The 12954-nt window shown below is 43.4% G+C and overlaps 2 protein-coding genes across 3 annotated transcripts in view; both read left to right on the top strand.

Moving 5' to 3' along the window:
- Positions 1-62: 62 nt before the first annotated feature.
- On the top strand, positions 63-6162 carry C13H1orf50 (chromosome 13 C1orf50 homolog). 2 transcript variants are annotated; one of them, XM_010959760.3, is made up of 5 exons: positions 63-191; positions 320-435; positions 4393-4479; positions 4990-5121; positions 5483-6162. In XM_010959760.3, exons 1-5 carry the CDS (start codon positions 125-127, stop codon positions 5681-5683), a joined length of 603 nt encoding a protein of 200 aa, XP_010958062.2. In that variant the 5' UTR covers positions 63-124; the 3' UTR covers positions 5684-6162. The 2 variants fall into 2 exon arrangements, with proteins under 2 accessions (XP_010958062.2, XP_010958061.2); XM_010959759.3 differs by having other exon boundaries at positions 72-200.
- Positions 6163-6812: 650 nt separating this feature from the next.
- TMEM269 (transmembrane protein 269) overlaps positions 6813-12954 on the top strand; it is a 27097-nt gene continuing 20955 nt past the window's right edge. Inside the window, exon 1 of the mRNA XM_074376678.1 lies at positions 6813-12952. The gene's annotated coding sequence lies outside the window, so the exon portion shown is untranslated. The remainder of the gene's footprint in view (positions 12953-12954) is intronic.

The raw sequence follows: 12954 nt of genomic DNA, 5'->3' as shown, positions 1-12954 counted from the left end.
CTCCGAGCTCCAGGCAGCTCCGACGCCCAATGGCCAGGGAATACGGAAGCTCCGCCCACGGGCCTTTATGCGCATGCTCTGCCGCCTCGCGCCGCCGGGGTAGTAGGGAGGACGCGACGCTGTCATGGAAGACGCTGCGACGCCCGGGCTGACCGAAGGAGTCACAGAAAACCGAGTTCAGTTGGCTGCAGGTCGGGGAGGTAGGCGGGGCGGGAGTCAGGAGGGGAGAAGAAGCCCTCCCGGAGCAGCTAGTCTGCCGGGCTCGGCGGGAGGCCGAGGGCGGGCGCTCACGGCCTGTGTTCCTGGGTATGTGTCGCAGGAGCCCTGGTGGAGCTCACGCCAAACCCCGGCGGCCTGGCCCTGGTGAGCCCCTACCACACCCACCGGGCCGGGGACCCCTTAGACCTCGTGGCGCTCGCAGAGCAGGTGCAGAAGGTGAGGAGGCGCGGCGGGGGAAGTAAAGACCGTCTTCCGTGCACGTTTGGTCGTGCGTCTTAGGGCTCAGACCTTCCAGCCGCTTAGTGTGGGGTAGCATCTGTTCTTGTCTCCATTTTACACGCGGGGAGAACTGATGGTCACTGCGAGTCGGTGGCCTGACTCGAACTCTGATCTGAGAATAAACACTCCTTCAGCTGCAACTTGACTGCCCATAATCTCCCTTCGTGGGAAGGTTTGTGCGGTACTGTCAATATTCATGATTTCATTTGGGCCTTAGGACAGCCCTGTGAGGTGGGCAGTAGTTATTCTTCCTATCTGACACGTGAAGAGAAGTGAGAAGTTTCCAGGGAAGTTTCGATATCACTGTAACGCTGTTCTGCAGGGATGCACAGTCCACTTTAAACTGCTTCCGTACCTGTGACCTGAGGGATTGTAGAACTTAACATCTTAAGGGCAAGGACTGTAGGTTTTGTCCTCTGTCCTCATTCTCTGGACACCGTATTCCCAAGCCCAGCGCTTAGACACTGACTGCCAAAAGAAGTAAAATAAGACTGAAATGTGAAATAAGAGAAAAAACACTGGGAATTTGGACACCTGAGTTTTAATCCCAGTTTTTTTTTTAACTTTTTTTATTGATTTATAATCATTTTACAATTAATCCCAGTTTTGATACTAACTTACACTGTGACTTGAGGTAAATTACATTTCTCTGGACCTCAGTGTCTTTATCTGTAAAATCCAGGGTTTGAACTAGGAGAGCTCCTAGATCTAAAGTTCTTGAAAAACCAAATTTCATCTAATCTTTCTTACCAGGACTTCCAGTTGTAGAACCCTCTTCAGTATGTACAGATACAGGGCCTTGGCTGCTTCAAAGCGTACGATATTCCCTCATCCTTGTATACACTATCACATTTGGCCTTGGTTGTGTTAAAGGCCTTCGTTTTGCTCAAAAATATTTAATAATGAATGTGCTTAAGTTCTGTTATATATACATCTCTGTACTTCAGTTTTTTTAAAAATTAAGAAATACTCAAATACTTAGGAAATCTGTGATTAAACCTTGTGCTTTCTCTTTTCTAGAGAGGTAGGAAGCCAAGTATAACTATGGGTTAGGAGAACATTATGTGTCTGTTTAATCAGATCACTTATTGGGAGTGAGGCTCCCAGGGTCAGATCTTTGGCACACATTTTCATTGGGTTACCAAGTGACCATTATGTTTATTACAGTGGCCTAAAACAAAGAAAGAAGTAACACGGTTTTTGTCCTTCAGCCTATAATCAATCTAGTGAAATATAGAGGATGCATTGTTGTGCTGCCTTCATGTTTCCAGTATTAGTCTTTGAGAAACTGATGGAAAAACACTCTGGAGACAAACAAATTGGATGAAGCATATTTACTGCCTGTGTACTGAAACGTACTTTCTAGCAGGACTGATTTCTTACCTGCCATTTGACATTAACGTGTGTTCAGAAAGCTTGGGAGCCCTGGGATTAAGACATGAAATTTAGAACCAGCCTGATCTGTGTTGAAATCTTCAACTGCCATTTATGAGCTATGAAACCTTGGACAGGTCGCTTCACCAGTCTGAGTCTAATTCCTAAAATGAGAAAGTGAAGATACCTTCATAAGGTGTTACAAGAGTTAAATGAGGTAGTAAATGAGTAAAAGACCTCAGAGTGATTAAGGCCAGAGTTTGTGCTTGATAATTATAGGTACTCTTTCCCTTAGTTCTGTTTTAATTAGCCTCTTTTGTTTACAAGGAACAGATTTGTTGCCACCTTAAGAAAAAGGAGATATATTGTAAGGCCGCTTCTAACCCAGAACTGTCTTAGCCCTAGGAACCACCTCACTCTCTCATGGCCACATTGTCCTTGGAACAGAAGGCAAATTCTTATATCAGGAGCCATAAAGCCTTGCGTGATCTCGTCTCTGCCCTCTTTTTCACATCTCCCCTCAGTAACTACCCTTGAGCTGCACTGGCCTCAGAAATGCCTGGAAGCTGCTGCTTCAGTTTTTTGCATGGCTGGCCCTTTCATTCAGACTCAAGTCAAATGTCACATCCTTGATTAGGCTTTTTTGACTCTAGAGGGTTATACCCCACCTCATCCAAATGACAGTATTATTCAGTTAAATTTGAATGCCTCCAGACTACACATGCATTCTAATTCCTGCAGTCCTTACCACTCCCTGTTACTAAACCATTTGCTTCATTCGTTATATTTGATCTGCTTCTACCACATATTGTGGTTATTTCCTTCATAACAACATCATAATTCCAAGTACATACAACACTAAGTTTAATGATTTTTCTTTTTGGTGTCTGTATTTGTTACTCACTAGAGCTGTGCTGTGCAGTGCAGTATGGTAGCCACTAGCTACATGTGGCTGTTGAACCTTGGAATATATGGTTAGTGCAACTGAGAAACTGAATTTTAAATTTTATGTGATTTCAAGTAATTAAAACTTTAAAACCTGGTAATTGATTCAATTTTTGGAAACTTAAGTATATTTGGAACAACTTGGATGTGTGAATCTACTCTTTCAATTTAAATTTTATGAAGTCTAACTACAGATCAGGTTTTTCCAATGAAAACTTGGCATCTAAATTGATTTGTGATGTGAATATAAAATACGCAGTTAGTATGAAATGTAAAATGTCTCATTAACAATTTTTATATTGATTACATGTTGAAGTGAGAATGTCTTTTGATATATTGAGTTAAATGTATCATTGTAATTAATTTTACTTATTTTTACTTTCAGCACGGCTAGAAAATTTAAAATTACATAATGTGACTTGCTTCATATTCTAGAAGACAGTTGCATTAGACTATTATCTTAATGAAGGCAGGGACCTCTTTCTCATGTCTGCTGGTGTGTCCAGTGCCTGGCATGGTGTCTGACACACAGTAGTTGTTAAGTATATATTTGAACAGATAAATGATTGACTCAACCTACTTAGTTGTTTCTGTTCACTCATAACACTGGTTTATACCTGACCTTTATGTTATGCTTCCTCAGCCAACCAGCAAATTCTCTTAATATTTCTTAGTTCAACTTTAACCTCTCAATTTGTTTTTCTTCACTTAATTGTGTAACACTAGAAGTTAATCAGCTTTTCATGAAAGTCATCTGATGCCTGAGTGATAACTCTTCCCAATACATGAATTGGTCACACCAGTCTCTCCTAGCTTTGAAAGTTAGTTGATTTATTTTAAGCAATTTCCGGTGCCTTCAGTTGAATTTCCTAGCACATGATAGGCAGTCTTCTGTGTACATAATAATTGTTTCAGGTCTACATTATGGTGCAATTTTTAAAAATACACTTTAAATAACAATTAGGAGTGCAAGTACAAGTTAAAATATAATTAAGTGTGATGTAAATTCAACTGAGATAGTGGTCAGGTTAACAGATACTTTCTCTATACAGCTAGATGCCTGTACAGCAGATGGTAAGAGGCAGACCACAGGTGTCTTTGGATTTTCATTGTAAGATGCATCCCTGATTTCAGAAATGTTTAAACATGGAAAATAATGGCAGCGTGAGGAATAAGTGGAGTTAGGCAGAAGAGCAATAGGGGAAACATGTTGGGTAGAGGAGAGGGCATGTTCAGTATCATTTGCAAGCAAGAGAGAGCAGGGGATGTTGGAGGACTGGAAAATTTGAGTGTGACTAGAATCTAGAGTGAAAACGGTAGAAGCTTTGGGAAGTAGAAAAGAAGGAGCACTTCATTCTGTGGTATGGGGCCACGTCAGCATTGGCTTCTCATAAGCAGAGCTGTCGGAGCTCGGCCTGGGGCTGAGTGGGCATTCACGGGGGAATGGTGAGAACGGGAAGACTATTTGAGGCATAAGCAAAGATGTGGACGTAACTTCACTTTGGGATCTAAGTAAGGGCGTCCTAGAAATCTTACCCTTTTTCGACCCACAGTTCGTTTTTTTCTCACTCTTAGGCTGATGAGTTCATCCGAGCAAACGCCACCAACAAGCTGACAGTCATAGCCGAGCAAATCGAACATCTGCACGAACAAGCCAGGAAGGTAAGAGATGGCTTTAGCTCGGCTTTCATTTCTTCATTTAGTCCACAGGATTGACTGAACTTGCTTATAAATCATTGTAACTTACTTGTTTTCAGTACCTCCTAGGAATATAGAAATGTTGAGTGAAAGAGCATAAGCCCAAGAGGTTAAGTGTAAGTTTTTCACTGAGAGAAAGTTCAGTAAGGCAAAGTATTTTAAGGGAAAAATATGTTTTCAGTTATAAAAGAAATGTACTTACTACAGAAAAATTGGAAAGAAATTTAAAAACTGCTCAAAGCCAATAATACTCAACATTTTGAAATATTTTTCTAAAGGCATTTTTACAGCACAGTAGCGTAACCCAGTCTAACTTTTGTCTCCTCAGTATCATCTGGATCTCAGTAGTGATTCATTGCTATTGGGGAGCAGGATCCTTAGCACTGAGCAGATTGCAGATGTTGAGTGGGATGATCGTTGACTATGAGCCTGTTACCTCTGATACCTAATTTGTTACATTTCTGTGGCTCTTAGGTATTGGAAGATGCTCGCAGAGATGCTGACTTGCACCATGTGGCTTGTAATATAGTGAAAAAACCTGGCAACATTTACTACCTTTATAAACGGGAGAGTGGTCAGCAGTATTTTTCCATTATTTCTCCAAAGGTAGGAACATTTATTTTTTGCACAAAAATCTACTCCAGTCTTTGAGAAATTCTTGGTGTGTGTGTGTGTGTGAGAGAGAGAGAGTGAGAGAAAATGTAGGCATAGTAGTTGGTAAATGGTTTCCTAGAAAATTGGAGGTGGCGTGAGCTCAGACATGGCTCTAAAAGATATACAGGTGCTTAAATTATTTCACAGTCATTACCTCTGTTAAGAGAGGTATCTGGCATGTAATGTAATGCTTTCCAAGAATGATTCTGACCGGTCTGAAATGAAAAACCAAAAGAGAAATTTGAGACATAATTAGGAAATGCACTCAGTTTCTTTACACCTTGATCAGAACTGACTCCTTTGCCTTCTCTAGGAATGGGGGACAAGCTGTCCACATGACTTCCTTGGTGCCTACAAGCTACAGCATGACTTGTCCTGGACTCCGTACGAGGACATTGAGAAGCAAGATGCTAAAATCAGCATTGTGAACAAGTTGCTAAGCCAGCCAGTGGCTCTGCCTTCAAGCACTGAACCCAGCTTCCAGGGGTTCAGTTCCACTGAGAGTGGACTCTGACAAACGCTGTCACGACAAGGACCAGTCACCTCCTTGTTTCTCCAATGTCTGCCTTGATGGGAAGTGGCATGTAGGTGAATCATGAACTTGGAAGGCGATCCTCTGTGAATGTAAATGCTGTCGTTACTACTTTTAGTTGGGATGATGAAGAATCATATCAGTCTCTTTGGGGATCCTCTCTGGGTCATAGATATGAAACCAGTCAGTTGCATAGCACTGGCCAGTGTACTTTCTTTCTCCATTATCTCCATCTGTTCTCCCATAAGTCACACCATTAGAGAAAGAAGAGTTTCTTCTTTCCACAAAAAGGTTACCGAGTCATTTCCCGGAGAGGACTGTTATTAGCCTTTTTGTAACTGAAAGTGTTTAAGATTAGGGTTGAGGCTATTTAACAGTTGGTGTAACCCCAGCTTCAGATTCATCTGGGAAGCAGAATATTGGGTACTGGAGGATGATAAACAACTTGGCTTGGCTAGTGAGAGAGGGTGTGTGATTCTGCTATTTCTGCACTGTTGATGAGGTTTGGCTTGCCCCATTCTGCTCTTTCTGTCAAGATAGGATGCCCGGAGAAACTGAGGCAGTAGCAATGGCCAGGTTTTGGGTTTTGGTCAGGTTCAGCCTCTAAACTCACAGAATTTTAGACTTGGAAGAGATGTTGGAGGCTGCTGCTAACCATGGTATGAATCCACTCTCTAGCCTCACTGAGCTGGAGATCCAGAGATCAGCCATCTGCAGCATGAAAAATCCACTAAATGGCAACTTCAGAATATTATGGAAGAGAGAATAGTGCAGCGGGTGAGAAACAAGAAAAACAGCCAGCCTGTTGGTTAGGAGTTAACTCAGATTAAAACTCATTTTGACCTGGATTATTAAGGAATTTAGAGGCTCTTTGGCTGAGTTTTTATGCTGATTCTGACTGAGCCCTTGTGGGATTCTACCTCACTACTTGTCTGTTCAGTGGAATTAACTAATTGACCGTGTATCCAGCATTGCTTTACTTCCCCTCAGTGCCATATAATCTATCACAACATGCGGTAAAAGGAGTGAGAGATGTGTGCTCGAAACCACGACTGCCAGGTTCCTCTCTGGGGATGAATGTCTCTTGTGCTGGTCTGCTTGGTAATACCACAACCTCATCCTGGTGCTCATGGCCTTTTCTTACAAGCTTCATTCCTCGTGAGCTGTAAGTGGTTGGCCAGGGCCGAGCACAGGTGGGGCTGGATTCTGACAAGGTCACACAGATGGTACTTGGTCGCTCAGTTCACAGGGTGAGATGCTCCAGGGAATGAGACACACACACACTAGTACAGTAGTTGACTCTAACTACGGAAAGTTTCTCAGGTTTTCAGAAGGTTCTCACTTGCATGGTAATAGCCCATTTTGAGTAGGTGTTTTATTATCTATTGCTGTGTAAATTACCACAAACTTAGTGGCCTAAAACAACACCCATTTATTATTTCGTAATTTCTGTGGGTCAGAAGTTCAGGTACTGGGTCCTCTGCTTCAGGGTTTCTCACAAGGCTGCTGTCGAATTACTTGCCAGCCCTGTGTCCTCATCTGAAGGGAGGGAATGACCAAAGAGCATGAATACCAGAAGGCAGAAATCGTTGAATCTTAGAACCTTTCTCCCATAGTGCTCAGTTGAGAGGGAGAAAGGAAAAGTTGTGGGTAAAAGAGGCAAAATTACAATGGTTAAGTTGGTGGTGTTGGAGTCACAGATTTGGACGTGGCTCTCTGCTCTGACAGAATATCCTCCCCGCTGTTGTCCCTGCTTCCTCCTCTGTTCCCGTCTCCAGTCCATTCTGCATAAAGTCATCAGCGTGATCTTTTGAAATGCAAATCCACCTCACTCTTTTTTTTTTTTTTTAACTTTGTTACAAAGGATATTGCATTTTAAATTGTTGTGAATGCTGCTACAAATCCACCTTACCCTTGACAGTTCCTAACCACTGGAGCAGAAATGAGCAGTGATTCAAAAGCAAACTTTCAGAGCGGTGGATGTAGCTCAGTGGTAGAGCACATGCTTAGCATGACCAAGGTCCTGGGTTCAAGTTCTAGTACATCCACTTAAAAACAACAAGAACCAAAAAACCCAAAAAACTAAAAACTTTCTTTTGTTCTATAAGGTGTGCTCCCTACACTGACCACCAGGTGGTGCCATTGTACTTTCCTGGTTAAGCCAGTTTCCAAGCTTAGGGAAAGTGAGTGGCATTGTGAAGTGATTTTGGAGGCAGCATCTCAGAATGGGGGACTAGGACCCAGTGGTTATGTACAGTAACCATTTTTCATTTACCTGTCCATGTACCCATCCAGTTATTATTAAGTAATAAGTGCCTTCTAGGTTGCAGATTTTTGAGAATAACACAGCTAAATAAGACAGGTCCCTGTTTCCAAGAAGCTCACGGTCTGGGGTGGGGGGTGAAGCAAGTCAGTCATTACAACATAGTATAAGAAGGGCTGTGATAGAGGTATGCATGGGATATCATGGACCACCGGGGAGGGGTACCTAACTCAGCTTCGAGAATTTGAGAAGAGGAGGAGCTGACACCTGCTTGGTGTTGAAAAACAAAAAAGCCTGTTTGGAGGCTTCAATTTTCTGCTCTGTAGTAAAGTTGTCTCTGAGGGTGGGGGTAGGGTCCATTTTGGGATGGAGTTTTATTGTGAATGAACAAAGGGATATCCACTGAAGTCGTATCAACCAGAGTAATCCTGCCAGTCAGGAGGGGTGGAGTGAGATATGTACTGGCTAGAACACTCTTCTAACGGCTAGGAGATAGGTAGATGATGAATAGGATCAATTCTAGACAAAAAAAAAATAACGTGAGGGACATTGACAAGATGTAATTTGACATTTGGGGTATTGCATCCAGTTTAAAGTGAAGAATATGGGCCAGGGGATATGAGAGAAGAGCCAGGTGAAGGATTGGGAGTAGGGAGTTGGTAAAATTGGCCTTTTAGAAACCTCATTTTGGCAGCAGAGGATGAGTGGAGGGAAAATCATCAGGGGCCTACATCCTAGTCTGGGCAAGAGACGATAGAGATCTGAACTAAGATGGTGCTGGAATGAGAGTTGACATATTTCATCAGTTGTAAGATGTACTTTTCTTCCCTCACATTTTAATATCTGAGACCTAGATGCTTCTAGAAGTCAGGAGTATCTCATCATTTTAAGTGGCAGCATTTTTTCTTTCAGCTACATAAAACAGTGGTGTGTCTTAGCAATGGGTAGCATCCTAGGCTTAATGAAGTACGGCATTTTGAAAGTACAGTGGATTGCCATCTTGTTAACTAATACAGTGTAGCAGGATGAGTGGAAGGAAAGAATCTTGGATAATGCTTATATTTCTGGCTTGAGTGTGTGGATGGTAGGGATCCACCCAACAAAACATGGAAGAGGAAGACATCTCTGATATTTCCCAGAATAATTAGCAGTCTGTATTTGCTTCAACAATCCACTGCACTGGCCCTGCCCAGGTTCCACCAGGTTTACAGGGTATGAGTATTGGCTAACTGTACCTCCTTTCTCTACCTTAGGGTTCTAGAAGTGGGGGGAAGAAGGCATGCTGTGTCCTTACCTTTTCAAGGTATCATTAATCTACAAGCGTTGAGAGTATTGGTGTTGCAGATACAAGAATGATGCATACTGTGTAGTGAGCTTTTATTCTGCCAGGCATACCCATTACCTGATTTAATCTTTATATAATCCACCATCTATGAGGTATTATGTAGTATTCCTGTTTTACAGAGCTGGAGCATCTCAGAGATTAAGCAAGCGGCCCAAAGTTAAACAGAGTGGTAGAGTCAAGTTCAGACATTCCTGTTTGATTCCGTCTGACCATGGCCGTAACAATAACCTGCTTTGGTCGATTAGGACAAAATAGGACCTCTCCATAGAAGTGCGAAGAAGTTAAAATTCAAAAGCGATAGAGTAACACGTGCATATGGGATGCTGTAGGAGCAGTGCACAAGAGCATTTAGTGCTGAGCATGCAGAGGGTATGTATCAAGGTCCTGAGAAGTCACCTAAGGTCACACAACTTACAAGCAACGGAGCCCACATCTCTGGCACTAAAGCCCATGTGCAGCGCCCCTGCCCCCAACCCGGACACATACACGTATGCAAGATAGGGCTCATTCCCTTAAGGAGCCAGAGCTTGAGAGGAAGGAGCTACTAAAGTGCCTGGAGTAATTAGATTTCTGTAGTCCAAAACAACGTTTGGTTCAGTGGGCCACTCACTACTTGAAAGCTTTTTTTCTTCATTTTGATTTGGAATATAACCATCCTGCTATTCTCCTACTTCTTTGACTGCATCTTTTCTGTCTCCTGACACTTGCATCTTGGACTGCTCTGGAGTCATGTCCTTGGCCCACTTTTCTTTCTCTCCTTGGTGATCTAATCATTTCCCATGGCTTTAAATGCCACTCAAATGCTGCTGAGTCACATGTGTCTCCAGCCCTGATGTCTCCCTGAGTTTCATGCAGACTTCATTTATCCAGCAGCCCAACTTGATGTAAATTACAAACCTAACGTGTCAAAAATGAGTCTTGAGTTATACCCCAAATCTGTTTGATCACCAGTCCTCTGTTTCCATCAGTACCTATGTACACACTGCTGCTGAAGCCAAAAACCTAAATCATCCTGATTCTATTTGTTCTTCCCATACCAATCAGCAAGTCTTCTCAGCTCTGTCTTCAAATTACATCCTAAATCTGACTGCTGCTCACCACCTGTGCCCCTCTCTCCCTCCTTAGTCCAACATCTCTAGTCTGGACTAAGGCAGTAGCCTCCTAACTTGCCTCCCTGCCTCCATTCTCATCCTCCTTCAGTCTGTTTCCGTAGAAACTGCATCATCTTTTAAAACTATAAGTCAGGTTATAACACTTCTATAAAAGTGACCCCCAAATTTCTCATTATACTTAAAGTCCAAACTTGCCAGGGTTCCATGTGAGAATGTGAGCACATTCTCAGTGCTCACCATGTTCCCACTGACCGTGCTGTGCTTTTAACACGTCAAGCTCATTCTTGCTCCAGGGTCTTTGCATTTTCTGTTCCATCTGCCTGGAACATTCCTCTCAGATCTTTACGTGGTTTGTGTCTTCTCATCATTCAGGTTCCTGCTCAAATTATCACTTCACTGATCACCCTAACAGAAGTACCAACTCCTTTCACATCGAAATATTTCTGACTCTGCTTTGATTTCCATAGCACTTATCACGACCAGTGATTATCGCCTTTGCCCCATACTTGAGTGTAAGTTCTCTGAGGGCAGAAGCAGTGTCGGTCTTGTTTACTGCTATACCCCTAGCACCTAACATAGTGCCCGGCACATAACAAATGCTCTATTAATGGATGAAAGGATGGATATCTGCAGCTCTGTACTTACTTACATCCTGCAGAGGATCTAAGGCAATGCAGCTAATAGAAATAGAATATGAACCACATGTGTGATTTAAAAATTTTTAGCAGCTACATAAAATAAAAAGAAACAAATGGAATTAACTTTACACTTACACTAACCTAGTATATACTAGTAAATACTAACATTTCAACAAGTAATACCAAGAATTATTAGTGAGTTATTTTGCATTTTAAAAAAAACTATTCAGACTCTGGTAAATGTACAGCACGTCTCAATTTGGACTAGACACATTTCAAGTGCTCAGGAGCCATATGTGGCTTGTGGCTACCGTGTTAGTGCAAGTGCACATAGCCCCCTGCTGTTCTGTGAGCTCCAGAAGGGAGGAAGCTCGAAACTTCCAGCAGTTGGGGAGGAAGGTGTTTCTTCGCTATCCCTGCTTCCTCTCTCTTCTGAAGGAAGCTGCGGGGATGTCCAGGCTAACAGATGCATGATCAAGTCCTTAGAATGATAATGATGACGACTGAGCTTCTGCTCTGTGCTGAGCACCTCATGTAATCTCATTTAATTCTCACAGCAATCCTCTTTTACAGATTAGGAAATAGGTTCAGGAAACTACAGTGATGTGTTCAAATTTTATGCACCTGCTAAGTGTTAGAGCTGGAATGTAAATCTGGTTAACAGTTAAAGCCAGCAATATAATTATGTGATAGTTTTAATTTTGCCACTTTAATGGTCCATGTGGCCTGGACAAATGAAGAGAAATGCAAACCATAGAAAGAAGCCGACCTGACTCTTGGACTTGGACTCAGCACAGCTTTGGTTGCTTCCATCTTGCATCTCCCTCGTAGTTTCTCAGACACCTTAGATGCGACTTTAGTGTCAGACCGTGTTCAGGTCTCAGCTCCACTAATTAATAACAGTGTAAGCTTCAGTAAAATCGGCTCATGCCCCATTTCTTCTGGAGAATGGGAACGCTAATACTAACCTCAGGGGCACTTGAGAAAATCCAGTAAGATGATGATGTCTGCAAAGCATTGAACACAGTGCCTAATGGCTGGTAGCCACTCAGGACACACTAGATCCTGTACCCGTCTTCCCCCTCCAGGCTGTAAGGTGAGGCAAAGGGTCTCCTGACCTCCTAGCTCCACACCTTCTCTTAGCAATAGGGTAGTCAGAGAATGTGGGGTGGGTGTTAGCACTGGTGCTTGGGATCCTACCCAGTAGTAACACGTTTCTTTCTGTGGCACACTATTCTTTCAGTTGCCAAATCTGGATACCTCAGACAGGCTCTAACCACCCCACCACCACCCCAACACACACACACACTCTTGGGATTCCATCCCACAATGGCTCCTGGTCTGGCTACTTCTTCCCATTCCTTTCTGTTGCTGTCCAACAGTATGTCTTTACTCCAGGCCTGCTCATCTCTCACGCAGTGTTACAGAGCCTTCCTCAACACTGGCTGCCACATAATCTTTCTAAACCAACCCGACCATGTCACGTACCTCCTTAAAATTTACTATTTTCAAATTTACCCCAGCATCCCTTTGCAGCCTTATCTCCCCCAACTCACTTCCAGCTCACCTCCCACACACCGTGCGCTCTGGTCTCTTCCTGGCCAAGCCTTTCCGTACTCGCCATGATAGACTAGTCCCCTCCTCTCAGATCCTCCATTCCGCCTGCCGCGCCACTTCGTGACCTAGGGCGCCCCTGTAAATTGAGGCCCCTTTCCCTGCCAACTACAGCCCCGTTGCCCCTCCCCTGTTCTCCCGGGGATTGTGAGCTAAGAGCCAGGGGTGAGAGGCTTGGGACGGCGCGGCTCCCCCTCGCCTGGGCTGGCCCCCGCCCACCGCACAGGAAGCGGGGAGAGAGTGTGGCCCCCACCCCACCTAGGAATGTCTAGTCCCCAGGT

This window comes from Camelus bactrianus, chromosome 13 (genome assembly GCF_048773025.1).
Source record: "Camelus bactrianus isolate YW-2024 breed Bactrian camel chromosome 13, ASM4877302v1, whole genome shotgun sequence".
Taxonomy (NCBI): domain Eukaryota; kingdom Metazoa; phylum Chordata; class Mammalia; order Artiodactyla; family Camelidae; genus Camelus; species Camelus bactrianus.
This window is presented reverse-complemented; position numbering and strand designations above follow the sequence as displayed.

Coding starts and splice junctions, on each gene's coding strand:
- C13H1orf50 (XM_010959759.3), top strand. CDS start 125: ATGGAAGACGCTGCGACGCCCGGGCTGACCGAAGGAGTCACAGAAAAC. Junction 436..4,392: donor TCGCAGAGCAGGTGCAGAAG/GTGAGGAGGCGC, acceptor TCTCACTCTTAG/GCTGATGAGTTCATCCGAGC. Junction 5,122..5,482: donor TTTCCATTATTTCTCCAAAG/GTAGGAACATTT, acceptor TGCCTTCTCTAG/GAATGGGGGACAAGCTGTCC.